Raw genomic sequence first — 23,541 nt, 5'->3', positions numbered from 1 at the left:
ATCTTCGCTCTTAGAAAGATCTTAAGATTAGTAGAGTGCCTATGTTGGCGGATGCAAGAAAATGTTCGGGACATCTAGTGTCAAATTTTTTATCGGGTAGACTTATCTTCGACCAAGAGGTAAAACAAATTTTTTTTTCTTTTATTTATTTTACCCAAAAAGTTTATCATGAAATGGAAAAAGCCTAATTTGATGCTTTGTTGTTGGAAAATAATTTTAAAAAAGATTATCTTGATAAAAAAAGTATTCAAAATCAAATTGATGGGAATATTTCTCCAAATATCCATAGATATTTCTCTATCAAAATAAAATATGTGATAAAAAAATCGACGCCAACCCGAGCCTTAATAAAGTTGGTTGATTGTTACTCATGAGAAAGTAAGAAAATTACTCGTTCGCCCCCACTTTCACTTTGTTCTCGACCATTCAATGTAGCATGAAGTCTTCGTATTCATAGATATGTGGATACTTATTCTAAGCCAGAGTTTCAGTAACAGGGTTATCGACTATCTCGAAACTAAAAAAATTACGAGACTTCCCACTCTAATTTTTCCATTAAACACTGGAGACTTACATTCTCCTCTGTCTCATTCAAGTAAATGGATTTGAAAGCACTCCAATAGTTTTTGGCGACCTAATTCATCATCGTGACCTTTATATAACTCTTGCACCTAATGGATAGACTTTAAAGAGATTGACATGAACATAGATGTCTTGAGAGCGGAGATGGGATGAGGAAGGCTTCCCCAATTTCATCTTCGCTACTTATTTCAATATCACTATTTAATGGAAAAATTGTAAAACATCGTAATAAAAACAATAATATTTCGTAAGCAAAAATATAAATATAATGTTCAATAAACATAATTTCTAAAAATCAAAATTCAAACAATCTTCAAGAATTTAGGAGAGTAGAGACGTAGAATATAATCCTTTTCATTGTCCTCGTATAGCCAATGGGGGAAAACTCTCACCTCTCCCTCTCCATTCCACGTAAACGAAGATCTGTCACCCTATTCGGTGTCGGTTGCCGTGGGTTAAATAGAAATCTCTCTACTGTAATATGAATGGTTCTAAAGAAAATCCACGGATGCAAATTCCCCTCGTGGAGCTCAGGCATTAGGCTCATGACCCACAGATCAAAGATGATACCGGAAAACCTCCATGTTACCTCGGTGGTTCGGGCTCCGACCAGTCCTTCCATATAGAACAAGAATGAATGGGGAGGAAGATGCAGCTGAAGGAAGCATTCTAACAGTTGCCCTCAACATCATTCATCATTCAATAACTGAAAGAATCCCTTTTGATTCAATGGGTTCCATGCATAGGATTATGGCTCAAACTGTTGCCTCAATCAAACAGGTTTTCAGAACACAATTTTGAACAAGGAAGTAGTAATAACTGCCATTGGTATGATAACAAGTTGTATGGTGAAGGCCACAGCCAAGATCAGTGGGGAGAATGAAGTTCAAAGGGGAGAAGCTCAGAGCAATTCCTCTCATGTGAAAGCATCAAATTTGATTAATCCTACATAGCACAATACCTCAAGGTGACCTACTCAGCGATGAATTGTTTGGTAGATGGGGCGATATTGAGACGAGCAAAGCTCGATTACAGGTTTAGCCAAAAGCCTGATCATATTTGACAAATTATTGCCCTGTGCAACCTCTAGGTTCATCTCCTTGGAAGAATATCTGAAAATGATAAATCATGGAAAGGAGGACCTGCAAAAGAGAGATAATATGTATGGCTTAGTCTACATGATATTGATACTTATAGAATATAACTTCAAGCAGCCATGCTGTAAACATAATATGCAACTCATTAACGTAGTGATGGTTACTCTTTTTCTTGTTCTTTTTCGTACTATTGTCCTTATTTTTCATCTTATTTTATATTCTGGAGCAAGAGGTTTTATATTCAGGAGCAAGAGGTTTTGATGTATCAAATTCGTTGCATAAGAAAACACAAGGATAAGAAGAAGGTGACTCGTTGGAGAAGGGGAGTGGATTGTGAGATCCCACCCTCGGTTGGGGAGGAGAATGAAACATTCTTTATAAAGGTGTGGAAATTTCTCTCTAGCAGACGCGTTTTAAAAACCTTGAGAGGAAGCTCAAAAGGGAAAGCCCAAAGAGGACAATATCCGCTATTGTAGATTAGAGAGAGATGATGAAAGGAGGCTATAGAAGATCCAAGACCTTCTTGTTTGCAGAGAATGTAAAACGGAATGTGTGCAACCATCTTAGTTCTGCCTTGACTCCAGTCGACAGTGCCTGGGTTATGTGCATCTTCACTGGCAGGTTTCGAAGGCCCCAAAATGGACAAAGAAATTCCAGGGTCACTCAGTACTCCTAGATAATCGTGAGCTCGAGTCCAGACCCTTGAATCGGAGGTTCGAGATCGAGCTACCTGTTCATGAAATTTAGTTCAGCAGTGTCAATAACTTTCCTGCAAATCCCCTGTCCTGCACCTAGGAGCATATGGTAAAGAGAAAGGAAAGAAGAGATGAAAGAAAATAACTTTTTTTTGTACCGACACAATTATAAGACTTTGAGCTCCTTTCAGCTCATCTTTTAATAGATCATGCTAAGTTCTGAGAAATAGACCTTTCCCAATGAGACCCGCGCTCTCGGAAGTAAATCACGGTGATACGTTGCGAGTTTTGCAATTGCAGTAATGACAAAACAAAGAAGCCTTGATTGTGACGACTTTCTAAAGCTTTCACCACTGGCGTTATCACCCGAGTCCTGTCTCAAACCTAAACGACTTTCGAAGCAAACAAAATATATGCAGCAGATTAAAAGTCGAACGTTTTGAAACAAGAATGTAACGGTAGTTTCAATAAAGCATACCTAGATAAAAGATTTTCATATAACAGCAACTCTAAACTCTCAAAAAGTTCACGAGCTGCATCACTGTGAGATCTGCCACCCCCGCCATGTTCTCCAATGGCCCAACACAACTGCAATGCTAGTTCTGTCTAGAAAGAAGAAACGAGGAAGTAATTCAACCAACAGAAACAGTTGTTGAATTTATCTGTTTTATTGGATACAAGACGTAAGCAACAACCTTTGCAGGGTTCTCATATGCTTCACCAAGCCGGTCTATTATAGGCTTCTGCCAAAAAAAAAAAAACGAAAACGAAAAATAAGTTTTTTATTAAAAGAAATTGATATAACGAAAAGAAAGGATATTCGATGATAAGGTCTCAGCATGCATGAACATTAAATCTGTATTATGCATACTTCCTTTCAATGAGGGTGGATTGCGTACCATTTAGACCCAATAATACCCGGTATACAAGCAACACACACTCATTGAGGGTGGCGATAAATATTCGTAATAAATAGTAAAACAATGCCTAATAATAGAAATAGTAAGCAATGATCATCAGAACTATTTAATATGTGTGAGATCCCACATCAGTTGGAGAGGGGAATGTTTGTGAGATCCCACATCAGTTGGAGAGGAGAACGAAACATTCCTTATAAGGGTGTAAAAACCTCTCCGTAGCAGACGCGTTTTAAAAACCTTGAGGGAAAGCCTGAAAAAGATAGTCTAAAGAGAACAATATTTGTTAGCCGTAAGCTTGGGCTGTTACAAATGGTATCAGAGCCAGACACCGGGCGATGTGTCAACGAGGATACTAGCCTCCTAGGAGAATGAATTGTGAGATCCCACATCGGTTGGAGAGGAGAACAAAACAATCCTTATAAGGGTGTGGAAACCTCTCCCTAGCAGACGCGTTTTAAAAACCTTGAGAGGAAGCCCGAAAGGGAAAGCCCAAAGAGGACAATATTTGCTAACGGCGAGTTTGGGTTGTTAGAGTATGGTTCACAAATTATCTTGAAAAGGACAAAGGAAAAAGTAGAAAAGCTACAAGAAGTTACATTGTCTTAGATTAGCGAAAACATAAAGCCAATATATTATTAGTACAGAATACCTTGAGAAGTGCAATGAAGGCGGGTGAGCGCTGAAATGCAGCAAGCATAAATTCTAGGAGCCTCTTACGAACCTATAAATATAGAACTAAAAAGTTCAAATTCTTAACGAACACTCGAATATGATCTGCAAATGTTAACCCATGTTCTAGGCAACAAAAAGACATAACTGAACATAATAGTACCATATAGATTTAAGGGAAGGAAATACAACGCACACCTTATAGGAGAAATCTTTGTCGGGAAACAATATTGAGTTTCTTGACATAAGCAGTGGAATCAACGCACAGATTAATGCTGAAAAAGAAAGATAAAATGTAAATATCTAAAATACTTCTAACTAAAATAAGCAAGAAATTTTAAGATTCAAAGGAAATCTGAAAAAGAATCGTACAATTGTTAACCTCTCGCAGTGCCACGAAAAAATAGACATCAAGAATACGAGGTGTCATGTTCAGAATTTGTTTCAGCCTATCAGATTGAGCAGAACTTAATGCAGTGTTAATTACTGCAGTCATCCCAGGTGAATTCCAATGTCGTTCCTGAAAGAATATTAAGTAAACTCAAAATCTTCCCAAGCCTTCCCGCAGTTTAGAAGCCAAAGTAATTATTCAAAAGCCTATAATATCCATAGATAATGATCTCATTTCAAGGATTACCCATTGAGGGTCTAAATTCCTTATCAGCCTTAATTATTTGATCTTGTCGTCTTAATCTTTAAAAATTTTGTCTCTGGCTTTATTCGTTTTACATCTCTCAAAACACACTTTAGAGTTGGCTAAGAGTCTAATTAGGATACCCCTGTCATTGTTTTCTTATTCAATTAGTAGCATAAGGAATATTTCCCTATAGTACGTTGGCCAAGGAATAAATAAAACAAGCAATTATGAGCTACGAATGTAATGCTAGTACACGACAGTTCGATGAATATATCCATATGCAGATTCCTTCCACAGGAATACAAAATGAAAAAAGAACACAGTAGATAGTTCAATAGATTCATATTTGTTGAGCTTATTTTAAATTTCTGTATTCCCATGGTATAGTCCTAATTTGTAAGAGCTCAAGCCTACCACTAGCAATATCGTCCTTGTAGGCTTTTTTTTTCGGGCTTCTGCTCAAGGTTTTTAAAATCTATTGGCTAGGGAGAAGTTTTCACACCCTTGTAAGGAATGCTTTGTTCCCCTCTCCAACCGATGTGAGATCACAATCCACCTCCCTTGGGGCCCAGCATCCTCGCTGGCGCCCGATGTCCGACTCTGATACCATTTGTAACAGTCCAAGCACACTGCTAGCAGATATTGTCCTTTTTGTGCTTTCCCTTTCAGGTTTACCCTCAAGGCTTCTTAATCGCGTCTGCTAGGGAGAGGTTTCCACTCCTTTATAAAGAATGCTTCGTTCCCCTCTCCAACCGATGTGGATCTCACATTATTAGTGCTATGATGATATTTCCAATTAACCAGCTACTAAAATGTAGAATATAGACATAGAGAAAGAACCCCCACCGAAAGACCATCGTTTTCATCCTTCAAAAGATCAAGGAAGAGAGGATCAGCAACATCTATTGTGTTGCTATCCTCAGATTCAGAGCCTCCTCCTTCATCCCCGATGGTTGAACCAGTGTAAGCCTCATCCATAAGTGCAAGTAGCATCTGTTATAACACGAGGATTATAACATATTATGAATTAAACTTTTATCCATGGGCTTTTTGGAATTGGGATTCTGAATTCTGATATAACCTCGGGAGCTTTACTCTTCTGGATTGAAGCTATGCTATTTCCAACTAGTGATCCAGAGGAACGCTCTACCCTTTCCAATGCAACTACCAACACTGTAATCAATTACCAACAAAAGTAGAAATTTAGAATCAAATAACACAGTTACATAATGTAACATGGAAACAAAAAGAAACAGAGGACCCAGCAACATAAACTCACCAGGGAAATCCATGAGAGATGGAAACAGTGGAAGGAAAGACCCTGGAGAAATCAATGCTGGAAAGATCTGCAGAAATAGTTTCTCCAACCTGCAAGCAAGCAACTGCACCAATTAGCTGTCGTCCACAAATAACATCTAGTTAAACAATTACCAAGAAAAAATCTCCAAATATTCTGACCCAGAACGAGGTTTGTATTTCCAGAATTTGTTCATCCAGTAAAAATATATAAAAAAAAAAAACATTTGAGAAAATAGAACTCAAACAAGAACAATTGTGTGTAACAACTCACTTTTCTCCATTCCACGCAATCAGCTTTAGCAGCAGTGGAAAAAACTGCAAATATATCAATCTGAATTAGATGCACATCTTTCTCCTAGTCTAACATTGAATTCTAATCAGTGAATGGTCAAAGGAGCCCCTGCTGTGGTGAGCACATATTGACAATAGTGGCTATAAACTTGAAAGGTACTACATTTGTCAATTTGGTAGCCATCAAAGAGGAGAACAAAATGTCTTCCCAAGGCATTCAGTTCGTATGTAAAATAAGGTCTTATCCATAGGTATGCTGCATATAAATGGGTAGGAAGTGTAGAAACATTTTATTTTTGCCAATAATCTTACCTACCATACTCTTGGCAAATATCTAAACTAACATTAATAACAAATTTTGTGTAAATGCTACAATAAATTATAGCGAATAAATATAGGTGTAAATGCCTATTAATCTAGAAATAGAGGTTTTCTCATCAATTATTTTATAAATTTGATTAGGAAGTAATTTTTGATGTTAGGCTAACATTAATAAACCAAAATAAAATAGATAGTGTTGTAAGTCTAAATTAAACTGCTGTTTTTTTCTTATTATTTTTCAGAGAATTACATGTTTTAAATCTAAAAACCCCTTAGATACTAGTAAGAGTAAATCTAAATAATAATTCCTAGATACTAGGTAACTCAATCTAAATAATAATCCCTAAATACTAGGTAACTAAACCTAAATCTAAATATATCCAATCGTCAACTTCTCCTATTTAATGGGATTACACAAATAAACACTCCCCTCAAGTTGAGTAATAGATATCATTCATTCTCAACTTGGATACTAACTCATGAAGTAGTAAGCTTTGAAGTTCCCTCAATCTGAGTAATAGATATCATTCATTCTCAGCTTGGATACTAACTCATGAAGAAGTAAGCTGTGAAGTTTTTCTGTGAGCACATATGTCAGTTGAAGCTATGAGAGCATACTATCCATTTGGAGCACTTCAAGGGGCGTTGCTTGCCTCTCTCGTGCTCACTTCTATTGGAGCATTGCTCACCTCTTTCCTCTTAAAGCACTTCCAGGGGCGTTGCTTGCCTCTCTCGTGCTCACTTCTATTGGAGCATTGCTCACCTCTTTCCTCTTAAAGCACTTCCACGAGCTTGCTCGCCTCTCTCGTGCTCACTCCACTTGGAGCACTTCCACAAGCGTTACTTGTCTCTCTTGTGCTCACTTTGTTGGAGCATTTCTACGGGCGTTGCTCACCTCTCTCTCCTCTTGGGGCACTTCCACAGGTGTGGTGTTGTTGGCCTCTCTCATGCTCACCCTTCTTGGAGTGTATGGCTTAATTGGTAACTCTGCAGTAGTAGGGGTGGACTCATAATCTACGATGGTAGGCTTTCCGTAGTGGCCTTTCTTAAGGTACCTTGTGATTCTTCCCTCCAGACATTGAAGTCAACTTCCAGCATTGACGTATTTGGAGATCTCAGTTTTGTCACCTCATTGTCTTCCATCAATGCCCTTGGTTCCCTCCATTATTGAATATCAATTTTGACATGATGTAGGGGTAGGCCCTAGTCTGGATGGAAAATTAGTCTGAAACAAGAGTTATTCAAGTCACCTACGCAAATATCCTTCTATGCTCAAAGGCAGTGGGTTTGTAGAGTAGTGATGGTTTAAGTGATGAAAGAGGGCTTAAGGTGGAATACTGATCATGGGCTTGTTAAAGAGTATAAGTTTAATATTGGGCTTAGGATTTGAAAACAGTGGGTTTGGAAATTGAAGCGAAAATTCTCAATGGGTTAGGATCTCAAAACAGTAGGATTTGAAAAAAGAGAGGTGCGTGGCTTAGGACTTGACAGCAGAGGTGAGTGGCTTGGGATTTCAAAATAGAGGATTTGAAAGCAGACGTAGCTATTGGATATTGCGGTTGGGTTATTAATGAAGCGAAAAACAGAGATGGCGGCTATATTGGGCTTGCGGTGGCTTGATGATGCGGAAAAAAACATGTAAATGCTTGCAGAACTATAGTGGGGACGGAAGGCTAAGTATTCTTGCCGTAATGGCTTGTATGTGTTGGTGGATTTGAGGTAGCTTGCAGAAGCATAGGCAGAAGTAGTGGCAACTTTTTTCTTCACAATCTGAATGAAAATTGGTCACGGTCATGTCAGCTATGAAGACTCCGAATGAAATTTAATCATGATGGATGATCGACATCGATGAAGATTTCATCAACTGAGTTAAGGTTTTGGTTCTAATCAAATATCCAAGTTAGGGTTTTGGTTCTAATCAAATATAAATCTTAAATTTAAATAAATCTTTTGGTTCTAATCAAATATAAATCTTAAATTTAAATAAATCCTCAGATGCTAGTCAGAGTAAATCTAAATAATAATTTCTAGATAATAGGTAACCAAATTTAAATAATAATCCTAGATAACACATAACTAAATCTAAATAAATCCAACTTCAACTACTTCCCTTATACACTCATTAAGACTAAGATATCATATAAATATCTCTTTAACGTAAGGCTAATCCTTGACAGATAGTTTATAAGGATTTATCATTAAGACTAAGTAAAACAATTACTATCATACAAAATAAAATTTAAATATGCAAGCACTTAAGAACTTAAGAACTGTATCAATAAAATGCTCGAAGGAAAGTGCCACTTATCCAGCATGCTATATAGAAATGTCTCATCTACATTGAATTTATATGTAGCCTTATTTAGAAAAGTAAAGCGAGTCGAGGGAAGGCATCAAAGATATGAGTGAAACTTTGTTTCCCCTGTATGCTTGAAAAGTCAAATGCATTTCATCCCTCCAAAAACAGACTGAATTTTTTTTTTTTTTCCCCCCATAAAACTGGGTGTTACTGATTAGAAAAATTAGAAGCAAGTAAAAATTTAATACCTGTGGCAGCAGTGTAGGAAAGGAAGTAAGAAATTTGTTCCGATTTACATTCAGAAATTCTAAAACTGCTTCTGCAACAATTGGATCTGCAAACTCACTGAAAGCATATTAGAATAAGATCAAAGGGTGCATCATGGTCAGAATATCAATATATTGTAAAATTAAAATTGAGGATTTTCCACCAAAAAAGTACTGCAAGTATAAAATTATTCTGATTTGCATTCAGAAATTCTAGAACTGCTTCTGTAACAATCGAATCTTCAAACTCAACGTGATCAGAGTAAGAGCAAAGGGTGTATGACGGTCAGCATATCAGAACATTGTAAACTTGAGAATGGAGGGCTTTTCCACCAAAATGCTACAACACAGTGAAAAGATAGTTGTGCAATGGCACTATCTTTTCATCTTGGAACTTAATTTTTTTTTAATTTTTTTTTTAACACAAAGCAAGCCACGAGAATAGACTAAACTATACAGACATGCACTTAAAAGTGACCACAAAAAAGTGATCAGAAAGAGCTATACAAAGCAGGATCCCAATTACTGATTTAGTTAGTTTGGAAGTTAATTGCCTGTATGCTTGTCCTAGGCTCCTAGCCAGTTCCTTTATTGGGGTAAGTTATTCATTCACTAGCATTCAAAGGCGCAGAGAGTTTTGGAGGACTATTCTTGAGATTGCTAATAAATTGTGAAAAGGGAGGAACTTCTACATCTCCAAGGATAGGGCCCTCACTTTAGCAAACGTGATTTTATCGGACATGCAAACTTGCTACTTTTAGGTCCTTGAGCCTCTTACTGAGTTATTTCAGAGTCAAGAACTGAAATTAAAAATCTTTTGAGCTGCCCAGAAGAAACTAGGGGAAACAGTTTCCTTGAAGAACATAGCACTGGTAAGATTGACTTCTTGTATCTCCTTATTGGTTTCAGGGACCTCAGATAATATATTGAGGAAGCTTTTCCACCAAACTTCTCAATGATATCCAGGATCACTAAACAAAATTCTTGAAATGCGGAGTCCAAATATAACCCTTTTCTAAGAACTTAGAAACTGAAAAGATATTTATCCCCCAATGATTGAGAGCCAAGCAAGATATTCATGTATTAAAGCAATTTGAAGAAACAACTTCTATATGATTCTGCAGTACAGATTCCCCTACAAAATGAATATATAACCATTTTTGCGTTTATTCTCTTCTTACACCAAGTAAGTTAACTGTCGCAAATAAGTCAAATGCATTAAATTATTAATTGAAAATCCGAAAGGGAATTTTTTATAAGCAATATTAATTTACCAGAGATGGATTTTGATAACCAATATTTTGATGAACATAAATAAAACCAAGTAGTTAAAGACATAATAATACAAAGCCTATGCTTACCGGCTCAGACATGAACGGAAAAATGTCTTCAGACTGGGATCAGCATCATGTAAGACCATTTCACCAAAATCAATGAAAAACTGAAGAATGGCCTGATAAAAAAGTGCAAAAATATTAAAAGAGAACTTACGACGACATCTTAGCATCTGATTCTTGGAAGACACGGCATAAAAGATACTCGGCAGTAATAATTTTAAAAAACCTAGAAATAAATAAAACTAAACTCAGAACTCCTCAAATTCACCTGATGCTCTAGATTGTACAAAGAATGAAAAGGGAGCCAAAAAACCTGACGTCAAAGAAATCATAAAAAACACAATTGAACAAGTAAATGGGGTCATCTTTTTTGGTCATTTTTCATGCAACCTAGCATCTGAGAGACAATATAATCGATTGTTCCGCCATTTACTGAGGAAGTAAACCCATTAAGTAAACCAATTACTAAAAAAATAACCAATACTATACATCATAATATTAATATACATATTATTCTTTGGGAGGTTGTATCCTTGAACATTTTCGGTTTTCATTATATCAATGAGAACTTGTTTCTTGTTCAAAAAATATACACATGTCAAATAAAATAATGATAATAACAATAATAAAGAAATTATCATCCATAAACCTACTCCATCAGTTTCCTTCTTAAAAAATAACTTGCCCTCGAATTTAATGTGGTGAGTGTTGAGGATTGTTGGGAGGGAGTCCCACATTGGCAAATTTAGGGAATGATCATGGGTTTACAAGTAAGGAATACATATCCATTGGTATGAGGCCTTTTGGGGAAGCCCAAAACAAAGCTATGAGAGCTTATGCTCAAAGTGGACAACATAATACCATTGTGAAGACTCGTGATTCCTAACATGGTATCAGAGTCATGCCCTTAACTTAGCCATGTCAATAGAATCCTCAATTGTTGAACAAAAAGGTTGTGAGCCTCGAAGGTGCAGTCAAAAGTGACTCAAGTGTCAAATAAAGGGTGTACTTTGTTCAATGACTCCAGAGAAGGAATCGAGCCTCGATTAAGGGGAGGCTGTTTGAGAGCTCTATAGGCCTTAGAGGAGACTCTATAGTGTATTTTATCTGAGGGGAGGATTGTTGAGGATTGTTGGTTGGGAGTCCCACATTGGCTAATTTAGGGAATGATCATAGGTTTATATAAGTAAGCAATACATCTCCATTAGTATGAGACCATTTGGAGAAGCCCAAAGTAAAGCCATGAGAGCATATGTTCAAAGTGGATAATATCATAGCATTGTGAAGAATCCTGATTCCTAACACAAGGATGTATGGAACAAAGAACATTAAAGGCTGAAATTTCACTTCTTGTGAAGTAGAAAAGCTCCAACTGAAAATGTTGTCTTCAGACTATCAGAACGCTTGTCACAGATACATCAACCACCAAATAACTATAAATTTATAAAGCCATCTTGGGGCCTGCGGATTATGCAACCTCACATTTGAAAAGCATAAAATCCAAGATGAAGAGTTCCATCCAACTTCTGAATTTATCTTAATTTCACTAAACAATACTAAAAAAGTGAAGGCGAAGCCAATTGAAAAAATAGTCATATGCCCACGAAGCATTCCTTGTCTACAGTTTTAGTGGATGGAAGAAATTTCCCAAATCAATCAAAAAGAATCCCAAGCTAAAAAAAAAAAAAAACAAATCAATCATCCTCCAGTGTAAAGATTTATGAAAGTAAATTCAATAGAAGATAAGAAAGCACACCAGTAAGAGGAGACCATTAGAAGTTCCAGATTGAGACAAAGACGATACTGAACGCTGAAAAATCTTGTTAAACTGAGGATAAACCCGAGCCACCAAATCCTCAGAATTCTCAGCTTTGCACAATTCATATAGCCTTTTAACCTGAAGAAATGAATTCATGCACAAACGAGTGAGGAATACTTCGAAATAAAATTTAGCATCTTTCAGAGACCCGAACAGTATCCCCCATAATTTTCTGGGGAACCAAACAGAAATCAAGAACAAAACTCACTGATTGAAGGATATTAGGATCGGAAGCGGGATCGTTGCCGGAATTGGAGTCTCTGGCACTGTTGGATAAGGTTCTGAGATGACAATCCCAATCCTGGTCTCGATCCACCATTCTCCTGGATCAAAGTCTTGGAGAAATTAGAAGTGAGGAACGACGATGCTGCTTCGGTTGGGGGTACATAGGTAATATTTAATGAAAATTGATGTTTTCAGTAATTATAAAATAAATAAATTAAAAAAAAAAAAACTATATTATAATCTTAAAAATTCAAATAGACTTTAAAAAAAAACTAAAAAATATATATTATTTACTATTAACTAAATACTCAATTTTTAAAATATTATTCTAATTTCCGTCTCAAAAGTATCCTTAAAAACTTCAAAAAATTCATTAATACCCTTTAATATTTTTAAAAAATGTTAAAAAATCCTATAAAATTTTAAAAACAACATTAATACTATTTATCTTTATAAAAAAGTTAAAAAATTCTTAGTCAGTCGATATTTTATAGATTATCTACAAATATTTTAATGTTATTTTAAAATTTTCCTGAATATTTTTTTAAATATATATCGAGGAGAATAGTATTTTTCAATTTTTTTAAAAATTTTTAAGTTTTTAAAAAATTTAAGAGTATTTTTTTTAATTTTTTTAAACACTTTAAAAACGTATTTTTGAAACTCTTTTAACAATTTAAGAGTATTTTTTAAAAAATATCCATTAATTAAATTTAACTTTATGCTAAATTTGATTTTTATTGAAACTATTTTTTTTTTTACCAAAATTATAATTTACCTTAAAAAATCTAAATAAGAATTAGATTCAAAATTCTTTTTTTTTCAAAAATAAATTATATTTTTATTAGATAATTATTAATATTTCCTACTTTTGAGTTATTTTAATTAACTATTTTTTAGTTTAGTTTTTTTTTTTTTTTTAATGTATCTATTTCACTTAAAATTACCTATTTTTATTTAAAATAAACGATTAATCTTAGCAATATTTATATAATCTCAATAAAACAAAATTAAAGAATATTTTTTTAATTACTTAAACATTTACTTGTATCTTTTTTAAAAAAAATAATAATTATAATATACTTATTTAACACATTATATTTACGGAGTGATGTAATAATTATTTTGTTAGTATTTAATATTTATTTATTAAATTATGATGTACACTTTATTCATTTGATTTAGATGCCTCGTATACCTACAACTCACAACCATAACTTATGTGATTTAAATGCACGTCCATATCATAAATTTAATTTAATTATTTAAATAAAAAAATGAAAAATAATCATTTTGAAATTAGAATCATAATAAAATTAATTTATTATTTATCATCTTTTAAAATATTTGTTTTAATCTCACAAAATTTGAGGTCATAAATAAATTGTTTCAATCGATCAGTGTAGTTTCACTATATTGACCAGAAGAAATGTATCTTAAGCATCGGAATACTTAAAGCGTCACTATTTAAGGTCGTAAATAGCTGGTTTCAATCGTTAGTATAATTTCAATACATTGATTACGAAAAATTGTATTCTAACTGCCCAAGGCCACCGTTAGCAGATATTGTTCGTTTTGGCCCGTTACGTAGGTAGAACGTAAGAACAGTTTGGGATTGAACACGGCGTTTTTTCTTTTTGACTGGACAACTGGATGCACGAATCTTGCTCTACCCCCTTTCCCTTTCTTTTTAAAGAAAGAACTCTAGTGAATGGCTAAGAGGAAGTGTCTTTGGTAATCTGGTCGATTTACTTCACCTTTTCAAGAAGGTATTTTTGAAGGGCGGTAACCTTAGCCCAGAACTCGATCTATGGCCTCGGTGAGGGGTAATTAAAAGCATCGTTGCTAACGGTGCAATCTATGGTGCCTTCAAGGCATCCCACCCCCTTTCAAGTGATTCAAATCAAATAAGACATGTAGTCTCATGGAGGAGAAATTGTCACTCTCTTATAAGGAATGTTTCGTTCTCCTCTCCAATTGAAATGAAATCTCACTATCCACCCCCTTGGGGACCAAGCGTTTTCGCTGGCACACCCCTCGAAACCGTAAGACTAACAACGATTCGTGATGGACTAAAACGAACAATATCTACTAGCGCTAAACTCGGGCTGTTACATGTATCCCGAGTATTAGAACTGTTAAGACATTACTTTTTGAGGTTGTAAATAGTTGGTTTCAACCAACTACATTGTCATGAAGAAATATATCCCGAGCATTAGAACAGTTAAGACATCATATTTAGAAGTAGTAGGTACGAGTCTAGGAGATATTACATCATTCAACCATGGCAGACCAGCAAGGGCAACTGGCAAGCCCTCATTGATCATATAAAGAGAAAGGAGGAAGATTACATGGCAACATTCCAATACAATAGAGAAACTGAACCACCAGTTCTTCGAATTCCTCTCAAAGTGACCTATTTTTCAGCTCCCCCACTGACCCCATCGCTCCTAAACAAGAAAATTCTTGGTGGGTTTTGTAAATAATATACCTTCTAACACAGTTCCCAAAGCCTTAACATTGTCGCCGCCTAATTTGATTTGACCCTCTTTATAAAACCCCCTTTGCAAATTAGTTTGTTCATGGTTCCTGTTTCTGGGTCGGTAAATTTTGATCACTTTTTTGGTGGGTGTTTGTTGGTTTCATAAGTCGTAGCTTATTTGTCCCTTAAGAGTCGTGAAAGATCATCTTGTTTCGTGGCTTTTTGAGTTTTGTGAAACGTTTTTTCTTCGTGTTCTTGATATTATTGCACGAACCCAGGAGATTAATCTTTGATATCTTTGATTTGTTGCGCTTTGCGTTGGAATTTCGTGATACCCATTTGAATTTCCACCATGATCTGTGCTGTGAAACCATCATCTAGAGCTATCCATTGCTCCGATGGTGTTATTCGGAGCAAAATCTCTGTTCCTTCTAAACGATCCTTGTTTCTTCCTCCTCTTCCGATGCAAAAACCTCCAAAATCCGCTGTTTCTGTTCATAAGGCAGTTCATGTTTCTTCGCTTGAGAATTTCGGATCACTTCGGGTTCGTAAACCTAATCCGATCAAATGCGAAGCTTACGAGGCTGATCGATCGCAGCCGATCGAATCGAGCATCGATTTGTCGCAAAATCAAGCCCGTTCCGAGGCGGCGAAGAAGTTGAAAATCGGATCATACTTCGCTCTTTGGTGGGCTTTGAACGTAGTTTTCAATATCTATAACAAGAAAGTGTTGAACGCTTACCCATATCCTTGGCTGACCTCGACTCTGTCGCTTGCCGCCGGATCTCTGATCATGTTGATATCATGGATGACAAAAATTGCCGAGGCGCCTAAAACTGATATCGAATTTTGGAAGTCTCTGCTACCTGTAAGTATCAGGATTTGTTTGTTTGATAAAGAAGACAAAAGTTTATTTGTTATGTTGTGATTTGTGAAACGGATTGACTTTTCAGCCATTAAAGATAGGGAAAGCTTGCCAAATTAAGCAATTACAAAGGAAATACAAATCTAATTCTATGTTCATTCGTGTATATTAAGGATAGATTCATGCTTGTCTGAGTTGTTCTTGTTTGTCTGAATTACCAGATGACTTTAATGTTTGTATCTGTTGATGTTGATATTGTTGTTTGTTTTAAGGTTGCTGTTGCCCATACAATTGGACATGTTGCAGCAACTGTGAGTATGTCTAAGGTTGCGGTTTCATTCACTCACATAATCAAGAGTGGTGAACCTGCTTTTAGCGTATTGGTTTCGAGGTTTTTGTTGGGTGAGACGTTCCCGCTTCCTGTCTACTTGTCGCTCCTTCCGATCATTGGTGGGTGTGCTCTTGCTGCTGTGACCGAGCTCAACTTTAACATGACGGGTAACTAAATTTGACCTCTCGTTAAGCGTAGTTGTTATGTGCTATTTTAGGAGCTATGATGTCGAATATTGTTGTTCTTTTCAGGTTTATTTCGTATCGATTTAACTGCTCACTAATATATGAGTCGTTTGCATTCCTTATCTTTAGTCTGCTTTATCTCTGAACTTGAAGTTGTTACATTGCTGCAATATTTTAATACTCATTTGTTCTTTTTATGTTTTGCTGACATTGACTTGTGTTGGAATGATGCTGCCTCTCTAAGATGTTCTTATATCGAGATCCCATGTCGGTTGGGGAGGAGAACGAAACATTCTTTATAAGGGTGTGGAAACCTCTCCCTAGCATATGCATTTTAAAAACCTTGAGGGGAAGTCCGAGAGGGAAAGCCCAAAGAGGACAATATTTGCTAGCGATGGATCTGATCTGGACCGTTACATCCAATATAACTGCTTTCCTTGGTTTTATCTCTTCAGGTTTCATGGGTGCCATGATATCAAACTTGGCATTTGTATTCCGTAACATATTTTCAAAGAAGGGCATGAAGGGAAAATCCGTTAGCGGGATGAACTACTATGCGTGTTTATCGATTTTGTCTTTGTTACTCTTGACGCCATTTGCGTTTGCTGTGGAGGGACCGCAACTGTGGGCAGAGGGATGGAAAACAGCTATCTCTCAAATCGGACCTCATTTCGTTTGGTAATTAGATTTACTTATTTGTTCGTTCGCATCGTTCAGGAAGCTAGCTACTAGTGATTGATCTCAGTTATTCATATTTTCTCCATATCTGAACGCTGTACTTTATTAAACGAAAACCATGCTGATTTATATTGAAATAGAAAATGTCTCAACTCCCTGTGTGAGATCCCGCATCGGTTGGAGAGGAGAACGAAGCATTCTTTTATAAGGGTGTGGAAACCTTTCCCTAGTAGACGCGTTTTAAAAACCTTGAGGGAAGGCCCAAAAGGGAAAGCCCAGAAAGGACAATATCTGCTAGCGGTGAACTTGGACATAATCCTCGTTTTTCTTGCACTACACGACATTGTTTTGATTGTTTGAACGATATAGGTGGGTTGCAGCGCAAAGTATATTCTACCATCTCTATAACCAGGTGTCTTACATGTCCTTGGACGAGATATCTCCCTTGACGTTTAGCGTTGGAAACACCATGAAACGTATATCCGTCATAGTTTCTTCCATCATCATCTTCCGCACACCCGTGCAGCCAGTCAACGCTCTCGGAGCAGCCATTGCAGTTCTCGGAACCTTCATATACTCGCAGGTGCGCCTTTGCTCCTAGTTTCTTTGGTAAATCTATCATCTCATCATATACTTATTATGGGTCTTGCTGAAAATAATCTACTGGTCCATACGTATTGCGTTAGGATAAGATAAGGTTTATGTGTTCACATTACTCCCGTGACAAAGCCCCCAACAAAAAACAACTCTGTGATATGCACTCTAGTCACAAGATACTCGGTCTCGTTATTCGTCGCACAATTTCTCGAGTGCGCGCTCGGGATTGAAATATGCTTATGTTTGACTTCCTTCTTCAATGAGAGACGCAAAATCTTTTTCCGTTTGCAGGCAAAGCAATGAGGAGAGGAACGAAACGAAACACGAACTTAGGCTTATCGAAGAGGGTGGTACGTCTCATATTACATCCGAGGCGAAAAAGGGAAAGGACCGACAAAGAAGGCGAGGAAAGAAGCCTAAGAGGTCGTTTTCAAGTATTTTAGACACGAAATGTTTGATGTTACGAAGCACGAGCGAGCGGGGTGTTGCGTTGTTGTAGGTATAAATAATGTTGAGTTTATATAAGTTTGTATTGAGGTGAGTTTAAGTATGTTATTAAAGCATCTTTGTTTGAGAAGATGAGAGATGCATAGAGGGAATGAATGATTTGAATACAAAAATAATGACAAGAGAACTCCNTGTCTTTTGCCTATATTTTTTTTTTTTTTTTTTTTTTTTTTTTTTTTTTTTTTTTTTGCCTAAAGTTTTATTTGGTGGTAGTTGGTGTGTGTTGACAAGCATCTTTGGAATATTCCCTCCAACTTGTCTGTTCGTTCACGGTTTCAAAATATCTTTATTCTTTTGATCGTTACTTGAACGGATATAAATTGATAATGTGATGATAGCTCATAATGGTGTGCCTTTTTGTTGTAAGTTGAAAGCATCTTTTTTCTTTTTAATGTTACTTGAACGGACAGAAAGGTGCGTTGCCCTGTTTTAATTTCGGTCCAATATTTTAGCAAATTTTTATTTTTAAATATTTACGAAAGGTTAATATTATATTACAACTTTTGAAATAATAAAAATATTGTTGTGAATAACGACAAAATTTAAGTATTTAATAAGTACGATAGAAAAAGTTGGTGGTGCATTGATTCTCTCATTTTTAGATTTGAGTGGTCCAAACACGATCTTTTTTTATGAGCATTGTGTTGTGTTTTTTTAATCTATGTTTGAAAATCTTAGAATAAATAAAAAATAAATAAATAAGGATAATTATAGAGATTGCNTATATATATATATATATATATATATATATATATATATATATATATATGTTTTGCTAATTCAAGTGAGGTATAAAATGTAGATAGACGGTTTTCATTTATATAATAATAAAACTCTTATTCTTTCGAAAGTTGCAATATTATCTCTAATCTTTTAGAAAGATTTAAAAAACTACTCTAGAAGTAGAAATTTATGAAATTGAGACATGAAACGAGTGAAGATTATCATTTCAATCCGAATCACTTCTTCAATTTCTACTCAAAGCAATTTCGAAACGTTTATAAAGGTAACAGGTAATATTACAACTACGTTTAGGCGTATTTTTCTAGTTTCCCCACTCACTTCCCCGTCTTCTACCTCCATCGAGCATTGTTTAACGGCGGTGAAGCCCACGCCCCAACCCGCACCTTCATCATAGATACCTTTTCTCTTTGTCCCTCATCATCTTCCTCTCAGCTCCTAAAATGGAAACCAAAGACGAGGGAAAACACATACATTCATTCTCCAAGTCCTCAAGAAAGCAAGGGGAAATGCAACCAACTTAAGTTTAAGTCCAATGAGTGACATCAAAATCTCCTCCCCATAGTCCCAATTTCCTAGGATCACTGATAAGAAGGCCCATAAATAACTAAAATCCAGCAAGAAACACCATCGGCAAGAGTGAGTGATTTTAAGAGAGGAAGAAATAACCACTGAACCTCATCTATTTTGTTAGTAGCAAGGTCTTTCTGAAGAATAAGGATACCTGGAGCAGTTCCTTCAGAATTCACATAAATTGTAACCATCCAAGCTCACCGCTAGCTGATATTGTTCTCTTTGAACTTTCCCGTTCAAATATAATTGCTTCTAAAATGCCTCCCTGAAACCGTGACCAGGCTATAACACTCCCATCAGGACTGAGAATTTCCCTACTGTCCAACCACCATAATTCTGCATCATTTAACAACCTTGGGGGAAACTCGAAATGAAAAGCCTAAAAAGGATAATATTTGCTAGTAGTGGGCTTTGGCCGGTACATAAATCTAGCCAAAATCGATAATGACAGTGGTTGACAGAGTTTAGTTTGGATCCTTGGAAAATTCAGATTGGCTTTCAGTGGTGCTTCAGACAAGGACCCTTCTCTTTCAGACCCCAAGTTCAATGAATTAGGATGGCTAAGACCCTAAGGCTCACAAAGAATTCTTCACTCCTTTTATCACTTTCTTATACATCTCAAATATAAACTAGAATGAGATTATCGGCATCCAAAGTATAAATCTACAGCAATTGAAAATAAAGATTAAATAAACGATTACTAAGGGCCATGAAAATGCATCACTATCAAAAAAAAAACAAAAGTGCGGCATAATTGATCTACATTTATGAGATGCAAGCACGAAGGTAGTCAGGAGAAATCAAAATTTTACTATTAAAAGACTTCAAAATGCATAATTTTTCAGTTCAAGACATGGTTAATAGGACATACATCATAAAAATACTTTCTTTGAAGATATTGATTACAAAGACAAATCTAGAATGGTTGGTCAATTACTCACGACATCCTGATGATGGAAACATCTCTAAGGCCTCGAACTGGACGAATCGACTGACACACTGAATTGAATTTGAGGCTTATCATCCAGCTGACTTCTCATGCAACAATACATATTCTCGACTGCAAAAAATTAGAAATAAATCAATAAAATATGAATGCAGTAAAAATTTACAGGATGCATCAAGAACAAACCATCAAAGAAAAGAAAATTCAGCAGTATTTTTTAGATCCTTATACTATTAGGATCTACTCCGTTAAGGACCTAATGACGACTCCCATCATTGTTTTTAACAATTGAGCTCGATTACTCTAAAACGAAAAAGGAGATTGCTTAACAAGTTCACATGATAAACTTGTAATTTAGGTAAGATGTCGTATAAGTAAATAAAATATAGATTCAGCAAGAAGTTGCATGCCGAGAACTGTTTATCAGAAAATCAAAAGATTGTCCAGTCGAACTGTCTAAATTACCAATGGAGGTAGAAAAACCATAATGAATTTAAAACACAAAATGAAAATTCAAGACACGGTCTACAATCTTACCTACTATTGCCAAACTTCAGAGTGTCTTTTTCAAAAAGTTCATAGTAACGTTGAGGTTCAATTGCAGATTCCTGCAAATGCAATTACATTATAAAAAGAATCATGAAATGAGTAAGACCATAACCTACAAAAAGATGGATGAAAAAGTGTTGCTTACGTTGATATAAGTCTTATTTGTGCTTCCTAGATCCATCAAATAAGGCCTACCAATACAAAAATACATAAGAAATGGCTCATCTGAGATTGGAAAATTCCTGTCACGTTGATCATGGCATATTCTTACCTTACTTGCTTCGACATTGTACCATCAGATTTCTCCTTTTCTACTTGCCTACAAGATACCGAAACAAATTTTGCTTAAATGGGGGATTACATGCTATTCCATCAACATCAAGGAAAACATAACCGCTAATAACAGATCTACCGAAACTGGATGACAGCATGTTGCTTGCTGCAGGATGGATGATCAGTAGGTATGTCCGCGACTCTTCTTTCTCTCCCAAAAAGGTAACAACTTTGACGATGTATGTAAAGAGGTTCTAAAATTCATTGTGATAAGTTAACAGCTTCAACATTGTATATGCATAAAAGCATTCTGACATGTTAAAATTAAGAACTCAAACACAAAACAAATAACTAATTTCCACTATTGACTGTGCGCATGCTCCTTCTCTAATGGAGACTCCTCGATCACTTTCAAACTTTTCCAAGGTGTAATCTCGAGCCCTTGATAAAATATTTCAAACCTTGCACCCACCGGCATATGAAAACACGGCATTATTTCTTGCACATTTCTTTTCTTATGAAGTTTTCTTTCAAATATTTTCACACAATAATTTTTCCTCTCATCTCTCAGCACAAAAAATCAGAGAACAAAAGAAAATAACATTTTGTGGATAAAATGCCCCTGTACTTATATCAACCTTGTTTTTAAAGCAAACAACTAAACAATGCTGATTAATAATAAAAATTAAAAACCTCTAGTTCACCCAAAATAAAAGAAACCTCGGATTTCATCCTACTATTATTCAAATAGCAAATCTAATAAAATATTTTGAGAATCAATCAGCAATTTAAGTTCTCATGGCCCTCTTATTGACCACTAGGCCAACCCATGGTGAAAAGAAAATAAGTGATTTAAATTTAGTGAGTCACAAAGGTAACAAATCATATATCTTTCACTAAGTAGAAGGAAAAGAGAGAAAACGATATACATGCTTTCCGTGGACAAAAGTATTGGACCCACATATGTTAGACCACAAATAAGAATTTGCTGGTTGCTACACACAAAATAAGGCTTATCCACTAACCATTAACACCAAAAGATGAAAACAGATATGGAAGTCTGGAACGAAATCAAATTGACTACGTAAATCACAAAGCCTTACCATTCAGCACTTCTCCAGCCTTAAAAACATACAGCCGCCATCTTACATCAGGTTTTCTAGCATCTGGAGGTTCATTAAACAGCAACGTAATACCTACCAAATGAAAGCAGAGAAGCTTCAGAAATTTGTCTCAATGAAGAGCATGCAGGAAGAATTATAATTCCAGTTATATGGGACTAAGTGCATACATGTCCCGCAATACAAATTTAAAAAAGATAGAGATATTAAATTATCTCACCTCTTACTCTATTAGTTTCTGCTGCAAGCTTTCCAGATAGCTCAAAAGAAGGTTTGTCCTGAAACAAAAACGGAAAAGAAAGCAATATTTATCCTACTAATGATCAACAAAGAATTCAAAAAAAAAAATTGCACACAGAAGGCAGCCTCCAGAGGAAAATATATACAGGATAAGAACGCTGACAAAAAAATTACATGCTTTCCACTAAAACATCTTATTTTCAAGAACCTAGCAAGCCAAGGCTAAATAACACCTTCTGCTTAACTTCTAAAGCTTCCTCCGCAGCCTTCATCTTTGCCACTGAATCATCGTCATCACTCCTGCTCATGCAAATAATCAGAACCTAGTGAGAAGCTGCGAGGCAATAGATATAGATGATTCTCAGTACAAAAAGAGGGATTCTAAGATAGACAAGCAAATCTGAGGTAAAAATTTGTGCTCTTCACAACTATTAGAACAGAATTTCATTATGCATTCAGTTTTTCATCATACATTCAGTAATTTGACTTAAGTGGAAACTAGGCCAAGTTTAACCCACGCTTCCCAAAAACATCCAACTGATCCAGACAATAGTATGAGATGTGTACATAAAGACATAGGAGTTGTGATAAAAAACTAATGAAGCATCAATAAGGTCAACAATTTTTTGGCAAGTTAAGCACTAAAAAGAAGTGATACAGACTACTTTCAAGCACTAAAAAGTAGAACATTATATATTATATGTCATAACATTCATACATTGAAAAAGGAACATATCCATCCAAATTTTGAAGCATGTCATAGTATTATTCTTGCTTATTTGGAGGATTTTCCACTCTCCAGATAAATTATGCTTTCGTTACAAACCAAATACTTTAATGATAAAAAAAAGGTGCAAAAGCAGCTCACCGGCTTTCAGCCCTTCTTGAGTTTCTCCCCTGGAAAGTTAGATGACAATTAGGTGCTGTGCTCCATATAAACTTTAAAGCAAAGACAACTGCAACTACGTAAAATTAAAAAAAAAAAAAAAAAAAAAA

At 35.7% G+C, this 23,541-nt stretch overlaps 3 protein-coding genes across 3 annotated transcripts in view; 1 reads left to right on the top strand and 2 right to left on the bottom strand.

Moving 5' to 3' along the window:
* Positions 1-871: 871 nt before the first annotated feature.
* On the bottom strand, positions 872-12,625 carry LOC111476859 (AP-5 complex subunit zeta-1-like). Its single transcript, XM_023120696.1, has 16 exons — positions 12,441-12,625; positions 12,170-12,310; positions 10,438-10,529; positions 9,059-9,155; positions 6,171-6,214; positions 5,880-5,968; positions 5,682-5,773; positions 5,447-5,593; positions 4,336-4,483; positions 4,162-4,238; positions 3,944-4,015; positions 3,070-3,117; positions 2,853-2,980; positions 2,607-2,766; positions 2,199-2,409; positions 872-1,724 (listed from the first exon to the last, which is right to left on the bottom strand). Exons 1-16 carry the CDS (start codon positions 12,549-12,551, stop codon positions 1,675-1,677), a joined length of 1,707 nt encoding a protein of 568 aa, XP_022976464.1. The 5' UTR covers positions 12,552-12,625; the 3' UTR covers positions 872-1,674.
* Positions 12,626-14,867: 2,242 nt separating this feature from the next.
* LOC111476892 (glucose-6-phosphate/phosphate translocator 1, chloroplastic) lies at positions 14,868-18,006 on the top strand. The gene is made up of 5 exons (XM_023120754.1): positions 14,868-15,807; positions 16,077-16,302; positions 16,776-16,998; positions 17,368-17,581; positions 17,887-18,006. Exons 1-5 carry the CDS (start codon positions 15,292-15,294, stop codon positions 17,896-17,898), a joined length of 1,191 nt encoding a protein of 396 aa, XP_022976522.1. The 5' UTR covers positions 14,868-15,291; the 3' UTR covers positions 17,899-18,006.
* A 2,197-nt stretch (positions 18,007-20,203) lies between these two features.
* LOC111476903 (FHA domain-containing protein DDL) overlaps positions 20,204-23,541 on the bottom strand; it is a 5,399-nt gene continuing 2,061 nt past the window's right edge. The window contains exons 3-11 of the mRNA XM_023120769.1: positions 23,414-23,442; positions 22,779-22,845; positions 22,526-22,583; positions 22,288-22,380; positions 21,324-21,438; positions 21,183-21,230; positions 21,057-21,102; positions 20,900-20,970; positions 20,204-20,476 (exon numbers count right to left, since the gene is read on the bottom strand). Of these exons, the coding sequence (XP_022976537.1) occupies positions 20,437-20,476; positions 20,900-20,970; positions 21,057-21,102; positions 21,183-21,230; positions 21,324-21,438; positions 22,288-22,380; positions 22,526-22,583; positions 22,779-22,845; positions 23,414-23,442 (567 nt within the window). The 3' untranslated portion in view covers positions 20,204-20,436. The remainder of the gene's footprint in view (positions 20,477-20,899; positions 20,971-21,056; positions 21,103-21,182; positions 21,231-21,323; positions 21,439-22,287; positions 22,381-22,525; positions 22,584-22,778; positions 22,846-23,413; positions 23,443-23,541) is intronic.

This window comes from Cucurbita maxima, unplaced genomic scaffold (assembly GCF_002738345.1).
Source record: "Cucurbita maxima cultivar Rimu unplaced genomic scaffold, Cmax_1.0 Cma_Scf00003, whole genome shotgun sequence".
In the NCBI taxonomy this organism is placed as follows: domain Eukaryota; kingdom Viridiplantae; phylum Streptophyta; class Magnoliopsida; order Cucurbitales; family Cucurbitaceae; genus Cucurbita; species Cucurbita maxima.
The sequence above is the reverse complement of the archived record's forward strand: the minus strand, read 5'-3'. Positions and strand labels throughout refer to the sequence as shown.

Bases quoted from the DNA above. Each gene is read 5' to 3' on its own strand.
- LOC111476859 (XM_023120696.1), bottom strand. From the start codon at position 12,551: ATGGTGGATCGAGACCAGGATTGGGATTGTCATCTCAGAACCTTATCC. The intron at 12,311-12,440 runs GTGAGTTTTGTT...TCATTTCTTCAG, and splicing joins ATCCTAATATCCTTCAATCA to GTTAAAAGGCTATATGAATT. The intron at 5,969-6,170 runs GTGAGTTGTTAC...GCTTGCTTGCAG, and splicing joins ATTGCGTGGAATGGAGAAAA to GTTGGAGAAACTATTTCTGC.
- LOC111476892 (XM_023120754.1), top strand. From the start codon at position 15,292: ATGATCTGTGCTGTGAAACCATCATCTAGAGCTATCCATTGCTCCGAT. The intron at 15,808-16,076 runs GTAAGTATCAGG...GTTTGTTTTAAG, and splicing joins TTTGGAAGTCTCTGCTACCT to GTTGCTGTTGCCCATACAAT. The intron at 16,303-16,775 runs GTAACTAAATTT...TTATCTCTTCAG, and splicing joins GCTCAACTTTAACATGACGG to GTTTCATGGGTGCCATGATA.